At 39.9% G+C, this 20,149-nt stretch overlaps 1 protein-coding gene across 2 annotated transcripts in view; it reads right to left on the bottom strand.

Annotated features, from left to right (window-relative positions):
- Window positions 1–20,149, bottom strand: part of LOC127171322 (cyclin-dependent kinase 16) — a 66,715-nt gene that overhangs the window by 35,819 nt on the left and 10,747 nt on the right. For both annotated transcript variants that reach the window (XM_051119896.1, XM_051119897.1), the window contains 2 exons: window positions 18,654–18,778; window positions 13,258–13,383 (listed from right to left, as the gene is read on the bottom strand). In XM_051119896.1, the coding sequence (XP_050975853.1) occupies window positions 13,258–13,383; window positions 18,654–18,778 (251 nt within the window). The remainder of the gene's footprint in view (window positions 1–13,257; window positions 13,384–18,653; window positions 18,779–20,149) is intronic.

The following is a 20,149-nucleotide window of genomic DNA, read 5'->3' as shown; positions in this document are numbered from 1 at the left end:
TCAGTCTCCAATGTTGTTGATCGGAAGGTGGTAGTGAGAGCTAGGTGTTATCGTTCTATGAGGAAAAATGAGGAGCCCCACACACTTGAGGTTACATGTAATTAATGTGCCTGTTGGCTTATGAGTTCATTAGATCAGCTATTATTGTTCTGATATAAAGTTACTCCATTTTAGTTAATATAACTGCGGTTGCAGATTTTAATTTCTCTGTCTTTTAATTTTACCTGTCGCAACTATTCTCTTAAATCTGCGGTTGCAGACTATATCTATATTTCTTGCTTTTGCTGCTGTTTGCAGCTTTCCGTTAACGGCACTTAATGTAGCTGATAGCAGAATTACAATTCATTAGCTAAACAATTGTCTTCTCAAACAGATGGCATTGGAATCGGAAGAGGTCGTTAGTGTTTCTACATATATGTGCAGCTGTGCAGCTGGTAAAGGATTGTGCAACCATCTGACAGCACTTTTGTATCAGACGGCCCACTATGTGCAGCTTAATTTACAAACCGTCCCACCACCACTGGCCTGCACAAGTGAGCCACAGAGACGGCATCGTCTAAGAACACAGGCATGTTTTTTTTTCTGCAATTGTTAAAAACACTATTAACTCTAAGAAAGTATGTGTAAACATTAAAGCATTATAGACTAATAATAAACAAGAGTGCAGATTAAGTTACAAATATATAAATGAAAATCACAAAAGATCAATAAACAATTGTTAACTATTACTGTTTATTTTAACACTGAATTTGTTTGTTTGGTACTAAGGGAGTACATCCAGAGGCAGTGAAGGAACTTCATGTCCTGAAACCAAAATCAGTTGGGAAGACTGGAATCAAGTCTACCCTATACAAGGCTTACACAGGTAACTCACAACACACTCTCTCTCTGTGTCTGTGTGTTAGGGCTGAATGATATTTCACATGCAATATCCAATGTGCATCTTGTCAGTAAAGCCGGTTCTGTAATCAGGTGATAGAGATATAGTACTGATTACAGAACCAGCTTTACTGACAAGATGCACATTGGATATCGCATGCGGGATATTGTGCAGCCCTTCTGTGTGTACACAGCTACATTTTAATGTGTTAATGACTGATAATTTGTGTTAATCTCTTTAGGTCCCCTTCCAGATCCTGAAGTCTTGGCATCTGGTGCCAAACTGAGTCAGATTAATCCCAAGCCTTTGCTGGCACACATACTAGAGGGCATGTCAAAAGTAGAGTTGGTCCCCTCACAATTCGGTCCTGTACCTCGTGGCAGTCCACTGTCATACCAATGTCCCCCTATAGCTGCAGGTGTTCCTGATATTAATTTTCCCCCACTACCTGTGCTTGGTTGTCAGTTTGGCTGTAATTTTAAATTTGTGCCTACACACCATCAAGCACTTCATCTGGAGTCTATAAAGGTTACTCACAGTTCAGTTTGCCAGATTGAAAAGGCCACAAGACTACAGTCAAAATGTACTGCTTGGGGACAAATCCGGCAATCAAGGGTTACTGCAAGCAGGTTCTGGGAGGTTTGTCATGTGGTTGCTGATTCAGCTAGTCAGTCATTGGCAGCAAGAATCATTAAGGGCATAAGGCAGACAAGTGCTATGAAACGTGGCCTTGAACTTGAGCCAGATATTTTGAGAAAATATTCTGAGACAGCCAGTGTTAGTGTCCTACCATGTGGCTTTATTATCAACCCAGAAGCACCACATCTGGGAGCTAGTCCAGATGGACGAGTGCACGATCCATCTGAAACATTCCAATTTGGACTAGAAGAGGTAAAAAGCACATCTGCTGACAACATTGCTCAGGTTCCATTTATAAAAATTCAAAAAGGACAAGCCAAACCCAAAGAGACCCACAAGTACTACTGGCAAGTCCAAGGTCAGCTTGCAGTTACTGGTCTACACTGGTGTGACTTTGTGACTGACACAAAATCAGATTTCACAGTACAGAGGATCTGGCGAGAAGATGTCTTCATAGCATCAATGAAAGACAAGCTAGACATGTACTATTATAATGTTTACATGGATGTCTATCTTTCAATGGTATAAACGGACAGTTATAGTCATATATTATAGTATGATAATATTGATTTGATTTATTCTTACATTAATAGTAAGTATATATGTTATGTAGTTAAGTAGTATGTAGCATATTCTGTAGTAGTCTTTTGTAACATTAAATGTATCACAAATTATAACATTAAATGTGTAGTACTTGCTTTTATTTAGATGTAAATATGTACATAACATGGTGAATACATTATATTTTATATTAGATCTTCTGTAATATATATGATATGCATACATGTTTACTAATTGTATATATTTACATTGAATACAGTGTGAAATAACAATGAACACCAGAACTGAGTTTTGACACATTTTTTTATTTTTATATGAATTATTAAAAAAGACATTTCATTGTCAAAATTTTCATTGTGTCTGTCAAATTATTTTCGGGAACTTTAGTATAAATAATTTCAATATACATTAGATCAAATTTTACTTTACAATACAAAGTAAAAAACACATTTAATGATGTTAACTATTAAAGGTATGCACTGCAACTAACTGAACAGGTAACAAAAAAAGTTTATTCTAAAAAAAAAAAACTACTGTCAAAAGTTATAACTAAAACAGTACTATTGTAACAATCACAGTCATTCTAAAAATCTAATATATACATTCACTGCTCAAGAAACATTGGTCCCTGATAATTAACCATAAAGCAGCAATTATGGCAGATCTGATTAATGCTTCCTGACAAGGTAAGTGGCACAACAGAATCCCAGATGTGGTTTTCCTTGACCCTTCGAATCACCCTTTCCACCAGAATTCTGAGGCGTGCAATGGCCTGTGTTTTTTCACAGTCCTGTTTGCTGAACTGCTTGGCAAATTTGAAAGGTGGAATGATCAGTCTAGCGCCAACACTGCAGAGCATATCTTCAATGGTGAACCCCTTGTCTGCCATGACCACATCTCCAGGCTCAAGCAGGTCCAAAATGCCAGACTTCTTGGTGATTTCTTTGTCAGAGATTGAACCGGTGTAAAGCTGGGAGATGAAAGTCACTGCACCACATGGAGCTACCCCAACCAGACCTTTGAATGTGGTAGTGCTCTTGTAACTGGAGAAGATCTCAGAGTGGAGTGTCAATGATGTAGGGCTTTCACAGCGGATTTCTGTGCAATCCAGGATGACTCGCAGGTTTGGACTAAACAAACGGTAATTCTCTGGCATGGAGGAGCCTATTTGTTGCCTGGACATCCAAATGGGTACTGAACCCAACACAAAGAACAAGTAATTAGCCCAGGTTATAATGGTCCTGCTCACCGTAGCCACGCTTACCCCGAAAATGTCAGAAATTACTTGTTCCCTCAGTCCAGCAGCTACCCGACAGCAGTAGATAAAAAGTTCATCTATGAGCTGGATCTTCCGTGCAGGGCTAGGACTTGGGAATGCTTCATGCCCCATCCTCTGTGCCTTGGTCCAGTACACCAGATTGCTGGCAGATGGACAAATAGACTCCCAGAACACCTGGAAAACTTCTTGTGAGGGAAACTTTGTGTAATATCTGATTGTTTGATCAGAAACACAAAATCTGTTCACTATCGTTTGTTTCTCCAGTGACATTTTCTGCAGCCTCGCCTCCAGCTCTTCAATGTACTGCAGAGCCTTATCTAATGCACCTATAAAATGAAAAAAAAAAAAAATAAATAAAGTTAGCAACTAATCATGCTATTTTTTTTTCACATCGCACTGTTAGCACCAAAGACATAAGGGTGGTTCTATAATTGCAGATACATTGGGTGTCCAATTTTTTTTTCTGCTTTTAACTTGTAACCGTGTGATATATAATTGCTTACATTTTTTTTTTTTTGAAAATCATGATTTCTAGTTGTTTGAATTTGTATCAATACTGTTACCATCAGTAGAGTGAGAATGTTGATAGTGTAAGTCAATTCAAGAAGCAATTATGATTTTCAGCTACATACGACACTATTTACAGAAAAAAATATATTGTTATGGCCTTTTACATCCTGTGATCACAGAATTGACAGTTATACACAGACAGAGTTACACACATAACAGTCAATTCAAGAAGCAATTACGATTTTCAGCTACATACGACACTATTTACAGAAAAAAAATATATTGTTATGGCCTTTTACATCCTGTGATCAATGACAACGAGTAGCAAATATTTAAAATGATTAATAATATAACTATTTGATGAAGCTGAAAAAATGACTTTGGACACATAATGTACAGTACCTGCAATTATAGAATCACCAATAATCAAACGTTAACATAAGTGCTTACCGGCAGGTGGGTGTGCCGCGTATTCATGTTCCTCAACTTGCACAGATTCATTGGGTGCATCTTCTAAGACCGCCAGCTGCTCCTGAACACGTACATCCATGCCAAGTCGAACGGCAGTTCTCTCAAAAGCTGACAGCCTTTGAGGGGGTACATGAAAATTGTTCCATGGAAAACGACTGGGAATGACACCAACTTTCAGCCGCGAACTTTCTGGAACGTAATCGGCAGCAGTAAAATGCTGACTACAGACATACGTCCTACCTCTCTGAATTACAAATGTAGAGCCTTCATCCCGTCTGATAGCAACAACCCATTCCCTTTTTTGGTCTTCGTTTAAAGGAAACCCATGAAAACTCAAATATGGTTGTTTTTGTTTAGAATTTGTGCACTGAGGGACGCTACAGCAACACTTATTCCGCCATTCTTACTCTCCGCCCTATAGATTCCGGAAGTAACTTTACCCTGCGTTGCCGAACGCCGGAAACACAGAACCCGGAAGTGTGAAAAAGGCAAATTGTGTAGCCTAGTGAACCAAACTGAGAGACCATTTTGAAGGCTCAGGAAACCTTTGCAGGTGTTTTGAGTTGATTAGCTGATTGGCATGTCACCATATTCTAATTTGTTGAGATGGTGAATTGGTGGGTTTTTGTTAAATGTGAGCCAAAATAATCACAATTAAAAGAACCAAAGACTTAAACTACTTCAGTCTGTGTGCACTGAATTTATTTAATACACGAGTTTCACAATTTGAGTTGAATTACTGAAATAAATGAACTTTTCCACAACAGTCTAATTTATTGAGATGCACCTGTAAATATTAAAATTAAAGAGTAATGTACCATAAGAGATCTGACTTTCAGAAGTCTTTGTGTTTACGTATTGATTTATTATAATTATGTACAAGAAAGAAGGAAGGAAGGTGCAAAGAATAAAATAATATAATCACACTATTTATCAACATTAAGGCCTGCATAGAATAAATTAATGTAATTACTCTATTTTTCAGCATTAAGGCCTGTTCACACCAGCATGAAATTTCTGTGCGATATTTTTTACATGTGATCAATGTGTAAAAAAAAAAAAAAAAAAAAGATGGGCTGAATGAAAATGCAATTTCACTCTTACAGAATCTTTTGTCACTTGACCACACTTAATGGTTGTGGGGCTTTTACGGCACTAAAGAACAAGACTAGAGGGACTAAATATAAGCAGAGGAGAACAATAACAATAATTAACAATACAATTTTTTTACATTAAGGAAGAATTATTGCTTCCCTATAATAGTTCTCATTGGGTATAGATCTTCTCTTTGTGAGGAAATTTGAGGATTTTCACAATGTTCAGACAGATGTCACAGCTTTTTAGCAGAGTACAGATGAGTGTTGGTATTGCCATTGATTTGAGCTTGTGGAATTTTGGCAAGTGTACACTTATGTACACCTAGGATTGGTGATGGAGAAACAGTGTGAAGCTTGTATTTTTACAGGAATGAAGGTTTATATAATATTATATAATATATAGTTATAATAATGTGAAGCCTTCAAATTCAGTCCCTTTCATGTAATGGCCCCATTTTTCCATAGTCCACACCACTACTAAGCACAGAGGTGGAATAGCTCCACTCTGTTGTCTATAATGCCTTTTAAGCTTAGGCTATTACCTTCTGTCCTTCCACAGTGTGAAGACTGCTCCCAAACCCATGTCACTAGTGTTCATGTGGACCTGAAACAGTTTGGTAAACTTGGGCTGGGCGATGACCAGTAGATCTTGAAGAGCCTGCTTGAGAGCATTCATACATAATACAGTCCTGCTTGAAAGTTTGTGAACCTTTTAGAAGTTTCTATATTTTTGCATAAATATAACCCAAAACATAATCAGATTTTTGCACAAGTCCTGAAAGTAGACAAAGAGAACCCAGCCAAACAAATGATACAAATATGCTTTCTTCATCATTTATTTATTCAGGAAAATGATCCAATATTACATTTCTCTGAGTGGCAAAAGTATGAGAATCTGTTCAGAGGTGTTTTCAATCAGTGGGATGACTACCATATGTCATTGTCTGCTTTGTTTTGTTTAGAGAACAGGGATCTATCCAAGTCTTATCATGTTTGAACAACCAACAATGAACAACCATGGTGTGCATGGCAGAGTTGCAAGGAGAAAGCCACTGCTCTCCAAAAAGAACATTGCTGTTTACCTGCAGTTTGCTAAAGATCATGTGGACAAACCAGAGGAGTACTGGAGAAAAGTTTTGTGGATAGAAGAGACCAAAACAGAATTTTTTGGTTTAAATAAAAAAAGTGTTATGTTTGGAGAAAAGAAACACTGCATTCCAGCACAAGAACCTTATCCTGTCTGTGAATGGTGGTGGTATCATGGCTTAAGCCTGTTTTGCTGTATCTTGTCCAGGACAATTTACCATCATTGATGGAACATTCTGAATTATAATTCTGAATTATACCAGCAAATTCTAAAGTAAAATGTCAGGACATCAGTCTGAGAAATGAATCTCAAGAGAAAGTGGGCTATGACCCCAAATCGTTCTACTACAGAATAGTTAAAAAAGAACAAAGTAAATGTTTTGGAATGGCCAAGTCCTAAGTCTGGACCTTAATCCAACGACAATTTTGTAGAAGGACCTGAAGTAAGCAGTTTGTAGGAGGAAACCCACCAACATCACAGAATTGAAGTGGTTCTGTACTGAGGAAATGGATAAAATTCCCACAAGCTGTAGTACAGGACTGATCAGCAGACCTGTTTGTTTAGCTGCAGTTATTGCTGCAAAAGGGGGTCACACCAGTCACTAAAAGCAAAGATTCACATACTTTTGCCACTCACAGATATGTGTTTTTTCTCAAGTATATATAATTGTTTAATTTGTTTGACTGGGTTCTCTTTCAGTACTTTCAGGACTTCTGCAAAAATCTGATTATGTTTTGGATTATATTTTATGCAGAAATTTAGAAAATTCTAAACTTTCAACATCACTGTATATTCATATACATTTATTTACAAAAATAAAGCTAATCTGTTCTATAAGAACCTTTTCCCAAAGCTTCTGGAATGTGACAGCAGTATTCCAGAGTCCATACAGCATAGACTTGAATTGGTATAGCTATTTAGTTATTAAATACTATAATTTTCTTACTCATCTCCTCAACGACTACTTGCCAGTACCCTGATTGCAGATCCAGTGTGCTGAACCAGGAGGCCCCTTCCACTGATTCAAGGATGTCATGTTATCAGTGGCACTGGGTAAACATTTGAGATGGTCTTGCCATTGAATATTTGGTAGTTCATGTATAACAGGGGTCACCAGACCCGGTCCTGGAGGGCCAGTGTCCCTGCAGAGTTTAGCTCCAACCCTAATCAAACACACCTGAACCAGCTAATCAAGGTCTTACTAGGTACACTTGAAACTTCCGGACAGGTGTGTTGAGGAAAGCTGGAGGTAAACTCTGCAGGACACCGGCCCTCCAGGAACAAGTTTGGTGACCCCTGATGTAGAACCTGTAAGAACCATCAAGTCTGGGAACAACGACCACAAGTGAGGACCATGGGGAAATCTCAGTAATGTTGAAGTTGTCTTTTAACACCTTTTTTGATATTTTGATAGCATGTCATTCCTTAGGATGGTCGAGTGTCCTAGCCAAGTGATTGTTCATGTTTGGATAACTCCTCCTAGTTATTGGAATCACAGATTGGACCAACTTCTGAAATCAGGTAAGATAGATTTTGAAATAATCTTAATTCTTCTGTAAAACAGGTCTAAAAAGATAACAGTGTCATTATTCAGCTCCGGTCAGTCCAGTGTTGATTCATTCCGATTCTATAACTATAAAATGGAAAGGGGGGTACAGTGGGGGAAAAATTATTTGATCCCCTGCTTATTTTGTACGTTTGCCACTGACAAAAAAAATGATCAGTCTATAATTTTAATGGTAGGTTTATTTGAACAGTGAGAGACAGAATAACAACAAAAAAATCCAGAAAAACATATTTCAAAAAAGTTATAAATTGATTTGCATATTAATGAGTAAAATAAGTATTTGATCCCCTAACAATCAGCAAGATTTCTGGCTCCCAGGTGTCCTTTATACAGGTATTGGGCTGAGATTAGGAGCACTCTCTTTAAGGGAGTGCTCCTAATCTCAGTTTGTTAAACTCAGTTTGGTGAGAAGGTGACAACAGTTGGTGCGAGTATTTGCAAATGGAAAAAACACAAAATAACTGTCAATCTCCCTCAGTCTGGGGCTCCATGCAAGATCTCACCTCGTGGAGTTTCAGTGATCATGAGAACAGTGAGGAATCAGCCCAGAACTACACGGGAGGATCTTTTCAATTATCTCAAGGCAGCTGAGACCATAGTCACCAAGAAAACAATTGGTAACACACTACGCTGTGAAGGACTGAAATCCTGCAGCACCCACAAGGTCCTCCTGCTCAAGAAAGCACATGTACAGGCCCGTCTGAAGTTTGCCAGTGAACATCTGAATGATTCAGAGGAGAACTGGGTGAAAGTGTTGTGGTCAGATGAGACCAAAATCAAGCTCTTTGGCATCAACTCAACTCGTGTTAGGAGGAGGAGGAGGGATGCTGCCTATGACCCCAAGAACACCATCCCCACCGTCAGATATGGAGGTGGAAACATTATGCGTTGAAGTTTTTTTTCTGTTAAGGGGACAGGACAACTGCACCGCATCAAAGGGACGATAGACAGGGCCATGTACCGTCAAATCTTGGGTGAGAACCTCCTTCCCTCATTGAAAATGGGTCATGGATGGGTATTCCAGCATGACAATGACCCAAAACACACAGCCAAGGCAACAAAGGAGTGGCTCAAGAAGAAGCGCATTAAGGTCCTGGAGTGGCCTAGCCAGTCTCCACACCTTAATCCCATAGAAAATCTGTGGAGGGAGCTGAAGGTTTGATTTGCCACACGTCAGCTTTGACACTTTAATGCCTTGGAGAGGATCTGCAAAGAGGTGTGGGACAAAACCTCCTGAGATGTGTGCAAACCTGGTGGCCGATTACAAGAAACGTCTGACCTCTGTGATTGCCATCAAGGGTTTTGCCACCAAGTACTAAAGGTCATAAAGTGTCATAAAGGTCACATTCATGAGGGTCAAATACTTATTTCACTAATTAAAATGCAAATCAGTTTATAACTTTTTTGAGATGTTTTTTTTCTTGTTGTTGTTATTCTGTATCTTACTGTTCAGATAAACTACTATTAAAATGACAAACTGATCATTTCTTTGTCAGTGGGCAAACGTACAAATCAGCACGGGAATCAAATAAATTTTTCCCCTACTGTAGATGTATCCTCTCTCTTTGTTTTCAGGCCATAGAGGCTGGTTCTGACATCCCGGATAGTCCCCATGGTACCAAGGAAATCCAAGCCTGCAGAGGTGTCAAGTGAGTGTCCTTCATAATGTATGTGTCCACCTAACAGTCTGTACCATGCCATGTGTAAATAATGGACTTATTGTTTCTGGCTTGGTAAACCTTTCCATTGGCCATAATAACTCTTTGTGGAAAAAGAACAGTGACTGATGGAGGGTCCTCCCCTAGTTGTCTCTAAAGGCTCTCCCACATCATGGTAAGGGTGCTGTCAGTCTGCAACATTGCTTTCAATGCCTTTTCTTTCACCATAATAGAAACCAAAAGTAGTGTTGTAAAATCATGTCGGGCTATGGAGACTCTGGTCAAGTTTTTGGAACAACTATGGTAAGATCTTCTTGTTTTTTTTTCTTTGTACTTTTATGATTTCCCACTTCCTGTCAGTAGCTTTTCAGTCTTATGCAGTTCTTCTCCACTGTGGATTCAGTTTTTAACACTTGTTTCACTTCAGTCAGAAAGCACAGTTTTCCTGGTGGCAACCTCAACTTATCCTCTACTCTCGCCAGGTTGTCATCTGGAAGAAAAGCAGCCATGAGAGCTTTTGAAAGAAAAATAAAATACATAAAAGCTTTTTATTTGAAATGAAGAGGAGTAGAAACCCACATTCTTTAAGAGGTACGTGGTAGGATTTTCTTTCTAGGTGCAGTCACTGGGGTTTTGGAGCCATGAATGAAAGAATTGTGTGAGGTAGGGATAGGATGAATGCATGCAACCACCCTCTCATGTTTCTCCAGGAATTCTTTCATCCTGCTAAGCCCGGGATGCTTTATCCCAGTCAAGCCACCATCCACAACTTCCCTAAGACTGGTTTCCTAGAATATAGTACTGTGTATAGACTAGCTTTGTCTATTTTTGTAATTTGTTTTTCAAGTGCCAATAAAACTTAAGCAGCTCAATCTCTGTCTACATTGTTCATCATCCTCAGATTGTTCATTGTCTGAGTTCCGGTTTAACATTTGCCATGTAAAGCCCTACCTGATCTCATGACAAAAATGTACCTGTGGAACCTTTTTCGCAAGACACAAAATATATACCAATAAGTTCATATCACTGCAGTTTGCAACAGAAATAAACACTAGAGGTGGTAAAACAGTGAGCACTTGTAATCATTTTCGTACACAGTTATGATTACAGCTACATACATTTTGCTTTCCGGTGTTGATTCCTGCCAGATTACTACCTCCCTAGTATTGGTAGGTTTAGGGTTAGAGGTGGGAGAGGGTTTAGGATTAGGCAAGAATGTAGCGATTTCAACCAAAGGGAGTCAAAAATGAGGTTACACTTTATTTTGATAAAAGTCCACTTTAGACATTCTACTAACTATAAGTAACTTTGCAGCTACATGTCAACTAATTCTCATTAATTTGCAACTACATGTCTACTAACTCTCAGAGCAGACTGTTAGGTTAGGTTTAGGGTTAGCAGAATAAGTTGACATATACTTGCAAAGTTTAGATGAGTGTTAGAAGATATTAAGCTGACAGTCTACTAATACTCTAATGATTAGTTGACATGCAGTTGCAAAGTTACTTACTGTTAGAATGTCTAAAGTGGACTATCAAAATAAAGTGTTACCAAAAATGGACACAACACCGGACGTAACAAGCTCACTCGGTAGCTCAGCCGGCATGGAATTGGACTTAGGATGTGGAATCCTTGGGTACAAATCCTGTGAAAAACATGATTCATGAAAGAGCGGAGAGATCAAAAAACAAGCTAATACAGCATGCTTGCAATGATGTTTTTACATCACATTCGCTTTTGTTCATACTATCGGGTAGGTTCAGGTGTAGTGCGTTATTTTAAAATGTCACAGAGCATTAGAGCTATAGCACCACTCAACAGACATTTCAAGTCAGAACTGCAGTAACATACAAAATCATCATTACATAAAACATACCATATGTATACGTTCACATGTTTCAAGGGAAAGAAAACAAACACTCTTTTAGTGGCACTCAGTAGACATTTTTGTTAGATACTGCAGTAATATGTAAGTATTGGTACATATTTTGCATCTCACAAAAAAGTTAACACAAGGTATGTTTTCGTCATGTGATCAGGTTGGCGAAGTCCCTCAAGTTGGGAGCTCCACAAAACCGTTTTTTACATTTTGTCATAACACTTTAATACAGTGCTATATTTTCCCCTTGTGCATTTGTAAGATTGTTCATTGTCTGAAATATACAGAGAGCTACTTATAGCAATTATCTCTGGATGCAGAAATAATGCAGGACTAGTAGAAAAATCCATATCCTGTCTATTACTTGTAACAACCTTATGTTAATTTCTGATTTATCATTGGTATCCATAAGTAACAGGCTGGACTACATATCTTTAACCTTCACAGTTGTGTGTGTTATTTTATGCAAAATAAGATCAAGAGGTCTCTGTTTAGGCCTCCACTCTATGTGGTTGTTGTAGACACTAATCAGGGTATTTGTGAATATGAATGAGCTCAATGAGTAAAACAGATGTTAGTAGTGAAAACACTACTAAATATTGCTTCCCTTATGTGTCCATACAACAAGCTGTTCAGATTTTATTTAAGATGTTTATTAGAGAACACCAAATAAAAGAGTACTAAGACATGAGAGTTATTTCCAGATTTTTTCCTCTGCTATTCAATGTTATTTAGCAAAATAGTCTGTTCATAGTGCCACCAAGCAATAGTTTTATATAACCATTTATGTAGCATCTCCCGGCACACGACCAGTGTCTTGTCAGTGTCAATGGCATGTGACTCTTAGTTGGCCATATTTTTCCAATGGAAAAGAAAAGTCCCCTCTCCTTAAAAAGCACATTCATGGCATGCAGATGTTTATGTCAGTCTGAATAGACCCATTAACTGCTGTTTCATTCAAATTAAAATGTTTATCGCACCAAATTTTGCACCAAACATTTATCTTGGTGTGAACAGACCTTGAAATTGGTCACTCTAAACATACACACATCATAATCTTACCTTTAAGGTAAAAGAATTTCTTTAAAAAATTTTTTTAGGTACAATCAACTAAGACTCACTCCTTATGTGGAGACACTGTATGAAAATGTGTATTTAAATTATTTTTTTAATGCATAAGAGCCCTTGGTTGTGCTTTTATTTGATTTTAAAGGCACCTTTGCTATTTTCCAAATTGATTTTCCAAATTGTTAATTTTGCAAAAAAAGATTGACAATAATTCATTAACATTCTGAAGACCAGACCTCTATACATTATATTTGATACAAAATTGTCTGAATAATTAACACCATGATCAATCAAATTTCATCATCAATAAAAAAACACCATCATCTCTTTTTTTAAACAATTATAGACAAAGATATTCATTTCAGTTTGTCAGTGTTGTCAGAGCTAATGTTCTTTAATCTTCAAGGTAGAATTTAAGATTATGACAATTACCATATCAAATAATGGTCTTCAAAACAAGACAATACATCTAGATATATAAGATATACAACATAAGAATTTAAATACATTCTAAACATCTGATAATATCAAATTAATAAATCATGACAAAGAAAAACTCACAAGTGACGCTCTGCGAAGTCTTCGACTTAGCGGTTTGTCAAATGGGGGGCTGTTTGTTGAAAACTTCTTCAGGTAACCTTCTGGCAAACGAATATCTGCTGGCAGTGAGAGACGTTTATTGATGTCCTGAAGAGGAAAAGGAAGGGAAGGAAATATATGATGTGCCAAAGAGCAGTTATATGGGGCAGCACTCTGAATATGAATATATTTTAATAGAAAGCTGATGGAAGTGCAGGTGTACAACTCTGTTGTGAGCTCACATTAGCAAAAACTATGACCAAAGAAAGGCAAAGCAAGGCTGCCAACAAACAGTAGCCAAGTCATTCATACAAAGACAGATACAAAAGAGTGTAAACAGTGCGTTCACTAAAAAATAAACTGTTGACTGAACTGGTTAAACTAAAATGTCAAAAAAAGGCTAAAGCTGGGCACTGAAAAACCACCTATAGGTAAATAAACGTGGCTTCTCTAGTGGAGAAGAAGTCGGAGATGGAACAAGAAGTTGAGAAATACCAGCTAGATATAGATGGCCTTACTACACACAGAGCCCAGTCTCTGTAAGCAAACACCTGGATAGGGGCTGGCTAGGGTGAGAGGTGCAAAGCAGTTATGGGAATCACAAGTCTCCAACTCAACGCCATTGTTTTGGGGTTTAGCCCAGATGTTGAGAAGGTTGCCTCAACGTGCCCCAATGAAACAAAAGTGAGGATTCTTACTGTGTTCTGTGCTTATATCTGGCCCTCTTTCAGATCCTGGGTGGGGCACTGGGAAGGGTACCTGTTGTGACTTGTTGTGAACTGTTATGAAAGGTACCTTGTGAATCCATAGTATTGATGGGCAACTTCAGTACCTATGTTGGTAATGGTAACAGAGGGATCTGGAGGGGAGTAACCTGGGATTGAACCCGGGAGGTGTTTCATTGTTGGACTTTTGTGCGTGGCACTGGCCATAACAAACACCATGTTCAAAAATATGGTGGTTCATAAGTGTACCTGGTACAAGAGCACCTTAGGCTAAAGGATGGTAATTGAATTCATTGGACTTGCAGCTGTTTGTTTTGGACACTCAGGTAAAGAAAGGAGAACCCAAACAAATTATGCTGGTGAACTGGGACCTTTAGCAGAGAATCCTGTCAGAAAGTTCTTTAACTCCCACCTCGAGAGGAGCTACTCCTTAATCCAAAGGAAAGCTGGAGAAATGGAGTCATAGTGGGTCCAGTCCAAAGCATCCATTGCAGAAACAGCTGATTTGAGCTGGGGCTGGAGGGTGGTTGTTGATCATGTTGATCATGGCAGCAACCCAAGAACACATCAGTGGACATGAAAAATGATGAAGGCTGTTAGGCAGAAAAGGGAGGCTTTTGGGCCTGTGGGTCTCTCAATTCAGCTAACAGGTCTTAGCAGGCCAGGAGGATTGCAGAAGCAAAAAATCAGGTATGGGAAGAGCTCTGAGAAACCATACTTTTGGCTGGCATCAAAGAGGTTCTGGCAAACCATCTGGTGGCTTACGCAGAGCTGATATTGATTTGTGTGTTGTTGTTTTTCAGTAATTTTTTAGAGTGTGGTACTCCTCAAAACATGGAGTGTTGCATGGCACACACTGTACTTTGTGAGGTGCCTCTCCTTTCTCTTCCGAGTGCCGCCTGGTCCTGCTGCCCTGGGCGGTGGTCTGGGGGACTTCAGCAGGAAAATGACTCGCTGTTAACCTCAGAGGAGTGTCCAAAGCAGGCCAGTCCCCTTTGGGTGGACACCGGTTTGTGCCATACTAGTCCAGCAGCCCTCTCACCAGGTTTGTCCTGAACTCCAGGGAAGTGATGACCTGTCCTGTTGATAATAAATTACATTTGTGGGGAATATAGAGTGTAGGTAAAGGACAGTATGGTTGTGAACAAAATTCTTGTGCATTGTAAATATAAGTGTAAAGTGCATAAAATATAATTTGGTTATTTTAGATGGTTGTGTAAATTTCTAACCTGACAGCTGGCGGTGAACAATGTGACTGTTCAGCAGAGCAGTGTAAAGCAGGTAAAAGAAGATTTTCTTATACCACTTCCTTGTTTTCCTGACACACTCAAGAAAGCCTTTTACCATGTCAGCCCTGTCGACTGCCCCTATCTTTTTGTTGTATTCTAGGACACAGTGAGACTTGACCTTCCTCTCACCAGTGACATGGTTGACTTTTCCTGTGGTTGACATCATGGAGAAGTGTACCGTGGTAAGCATAATAACATCTCTCTTATCATGCCATTTTACCACCAGCTGTGTTCTGTACTGTCCGCAATCAACTTGCCCTTTTGTAATTTTGGCATTCCTATTGTTACGGAGCGAACAAGATGTGAAGCAGGTGGATCCAAATGCAAGCTTTTATTTACAGACATGGTCAAAACACAGGCAAGGGTTGAACACCAGTGAACAGATACAGTACAGGCAAGACACAAGAGTAATCCAGGGACAGGCAAGGGTCAATCGGCGGCGAAACGTAATCCAGGGAGCGAGGAAAACAGGTATTCCAAACACACAGACAATAATCCAAACAAAGTGGTGAACGAGTCCGAAACGACAAGACAAAGGGTAATCCAAGACAAGCAATAAATCCAGGGCAGGCAGCCAACCGACGAGATGAGATAACAGGCAAGGATCAAGACTCGAATAACCAGACTAAAAACAAGACTTAAGTAGACTCAGTAAACTGGGAAAACTCAGAGTGGCTCTGTAATGTAACTATCACTAGGGGGGTGATAAATGTAAGCATGGGAAATGTAGCATGGGAAATGTAGTCAGTGTAGTGTGAGAGTCAATGTAATCAGAAGGCGACCTCTTGTGGCGGGCAGACCGAGGACCATGGACAGGATTCGTGACACCTACCCTGTTGGCCCACACAGTGCCACAGACCCCTGTGCTGTGAGAGAGGATGTGCTGGAACAGTGATGGACTGCTGTACCAGTTGTCCACAAAGAGGACGTGGCCCTTTCCTAGGTAAGGTGCAAGTAGGGTCATTACAACCGAACCAGAAATGCCTAACCTATCATAGTGGCAGATGTCGGTAGTGGATCCGGTATAAATGACCATGTCTTGCACGTATCCAGTCAGCACAAACTTTACACCAAATCAGTTTCTTTTTGTAGGGATGTACTGACAAGGCAGCCTGCCTTTCCATTTCATCAGTGATTCATCCACACAGAGATCATTGTATGGGACAAAAACACAACAAAAGTAGGAGGTAACTGCAGTAAATATGCGTCTTATTTTGTGCAGTAAATCATGCTGGGAAAACTGTTGAAGAAATGCAGATAACGGAAGAGCAGGAGGAAGCGGTCCTGTGAAAACAGCGTTCCGAAAAAGGGATCTGCAGTAACGGGTCTACTGGAATTCTGAGGCATACTGATTTGTTTCCTCCACAATTTCTCCAACAAGTTCCTCTGTAAAAAACAGTTTGAAGCACTGGACCACAGTGGCAGATGCAGGAGGGGTTTGCAATCCAGACTTCGAGCTGTCAAAGGTGACACCTGGTCCAGGAGGGGTAAAGTTGCTGTCCAGGTAGAGCTTACCTGCTCTGCTAAATTGAATGTCTCTCCCTGGGTACCAGTTGTGGAATCATCACCCTTTTCCAGGGTCTGGAGATTGGGTGGAAGCTCATCATCAGAATTGCTCTCACTTGTCTTGCTGCCAAAGTTTTCCTCTTCAGATCTCCTCATCTGTCAGTATTTTTCTTAACATGTTTACATAAATTTTGAGGTTCTGATGTTTTGGGTAAAATATTTTCCTTAGGCTACTGCACTGTCAGTGTGTTGACGTGAACGTGGAGTAAAAATTTTATTTAAAATTCATATTTTTATTACATTTTAATTAACATTAAATATCATCCTATTACAACTAATGAGTAAAAATATGTCTTTTAAGTTTTATATAACTAGATTTAGATAACCAGTTATAAGCGCAGCCATATGTTAACATTAGAGTGACTGTTGTAATGGTGGCAGTATCATAAACAAGATAAACGTAAGTTATAAATCTTGTCATGTATATTTACAGTAAAATGTGGATGTGTGTCACTTTACGATCAGAGTAACAATGTCTGTAATAAACTGGTCGTCACAGCATGCATAAAAGTGATGCAAGTGTTTAGTGTTGTGTCCAAAATCTTTGGTTGATTGCAAGCAAACAAATACGTGAATGACTGAATCAAACACAGTAACATCTTAAACGCAGGTATAATGATCATGTTACATGATCTATAACACAAGGTGGGTGTAACGGTGGGAGAGAGACGAGAGGCGAGCGGATCCATTCGCAAGCTTTTATTCATTGGACGAGACAAAGACATGGTCGAACAGGCAGAGTAGACAACAATAGCAGACAGGTATAACAAAGGCAAGACGTGAGGATAGTCCGTGTAGCAGGCGTGGGTCGATGATCGGCAAACGTAATCCAGGGGGGGAAAAGCAAAGGGGAGATCCGTGAAACAAGCGAGTAGTCCAAAGGCAGGCGGCAAGACAGACGAAAAAAGATGGCCAGGCGAGAAAGCTAAACACAGGGAACTCGGAAGCTAGGGAACTAGGAAACTAGGGAACTTAAGCGAAACAACGATGAAAACACCACAGAAATAACCACAATACTCCGTGCGTAACAGGGGGAAAGTCCGGGGCTTATATAGGGCGCCTGATTGGCCACAAGTGTTGACACAATCAGCGCGATGGGTGACGGGATACGTAGTCCAGGGTGTAGTGTACCAGTCTGTATGAAGTGACAGAGCGAGAGAGACATCTGGTGGTGAGCGGACCGATAGTCACCGACCAGATTCATGACAGTGGGAGCCACATTTGCGCTGCAGTTCAGTGAATCAGATCTGTGGGATTTACAATGCATCAACTCATCTACTTCTCCTGAAATACATGAAAAAAAGAGGCTGGTGAACTGGGAGAAAAACAGAATAAACTTTAAAGTTACCTACACAATGTGTGTCTGATATAAATAAAACAATTTATAATTGAAAGTAATTGAATGGATGGTTATTGCCGGTTCCATAGACAGTGTGTATTTTATGAACTCTAAATGTATTCTTTTGCTATGACTTATGTGAATTTAAATGTCTGGAACTTAAAATAAATATTATGTGGTTGAAAACACTGAATAGTCATGAAGCTGAGCACGTCTGTCTCTGGATCAGCACCAGCCAATTCACGAAAGCAGACTTAAATTCAGCAGTTGATTGCATGACACACTGAACATTCCAATCACACCGGTGTGATCGTAAGGGTTAAATTACTCGAAACAATATATAATGGTTTTTTCATAGCTTTAGCAAAACATTTGCAAAACTCACAGATGATTTTGTAGCTGACAGTAGTGTGCAGCACAAGGTGTGTTATTACTCACTTTAGATTGTACATGCATTACCTCATTAGAGATGCGCTGCTGAAGGTTGCGCATTCGCACTCTAACAGGACTCTGAACTTCATCAGAAGAGGTTCCTGAAGCTTGATCACTTTCTCCATCGGACCCTATTTTACGATGGACTACACCTGTAAACATACACATATTTATTACCCCTGATGTCTTCAATTTTATTTTATTGAACATCATGTGAAAAAGCTAAAAGCCATAACCACGTGGATGGCCTGAGGGTGAGTAAAGTAACTGCAAATGTAATTTTTTGGGTAAACTATCCCTTTAATCTGTGCATTGTTGGGGGAGACCCTGTCACACAATAGCCATGTTTTAACCACTCTATATACACACTCTATATACTCAAAAATCTAAGACTTTTTCTATGTACACAAAAGGCCTATTTCTCTCAAATATTGTTCACAAATCTGTCTAAATCTGTGTTGGTGAGCACTTCTCCTTTGCCGAGATAATCCATCCACCTCACAGGTGTGGCATATCAAGATGCTGATTAGACAACATGATTATTGCACAGGTGTGCCTTAGGCTGGCCACAAGGAAAGGCCACTCTAAAATGTGCAGTTTTATCACACAGCACAATGCCACAGATGTCGCAAGTTTTGAGGGAGCGTGCAATTGGTATGCTGACTGCAGGAATGTCCACCAGAGCTGTTGCCTGTGAATTGAATGTTCATTTCCCTACCATAAGCCGTCTCCAAAGGCGTTTCAGAGAATTTGGCAGTACATCCAAACAGCCTCACAACTGCAGACCACATGTTACCACACCAGCCCAGGACCTTCACATCCAGCATCTTCACCTCCAAGATCGTCTGAGACCAGCTACCCGGACAGCTGCTGCGACAATCGGTTTGCATAACCAAAGAATTTCTGCGCAAACTGTCAGAAACCATCTCAGGGAAGCTCATCTGCATGCTCGTTGTCCTCATCGGGGTCTCGACCTGACTGCAGTTCGTCATCGTAACCGACTTGAGTGGGCAAATGCTCACATTCAATGGTGTCTGGCACTTTGGAGAGGTGTTCTCTTTACGGATGAATCCCAGTTTTCACTGTACAGGGCAGATGGCAGACAGCGTGTATGGCGTCGTGTGGGTGAGTGGTTTGTCTGTTGATGTCAACGTTGTGGATTGAGTGGCCCATGGTGGCAGTGAGGTTATGGTATGGGCAGGCGTATGTTATGGACAACGAACACAGGGGTATTTTATTGATGGCATTTTGAACGCACAGAGATACCGTGACGAAATCCTGAGGCCCATTGTTGTGCCATTCATCCACGACCATCACCTTATGTTGCAGCATGATAATGCACGGCCCCATGTTGCAAGGATCTGTACACAATTCCTGGAAGCTGAAAACATCCCAGTTCTTGCATGGCCAGCACACTCACAGGACATGTCACCCATTGAGCACGTTTGGGATGCTCTGGATCTGCGTATACGACAGCGTGTTCCAGTTCCTGCCAATATCCAGCAACTTCTCAAAGCCACTGA

This window comes from Labeo rohita, chromosome 9, assembly GCF_022985175.1.
Source record: "Labeo rohita strain BAU-BD-2019 chromosome 9, IGBB_LRoh.1.0, whole genome shotgun sequence".
Lineage (NCBI taxonomy): Eukaryota > Metazoa > Chordata > Actinopteri > Cypriniformes > Cyprinidae > Labeo > Labeo rohita.
This window is presented reverse-complemented; position numbering and strand designations above follow the sequence as displayed.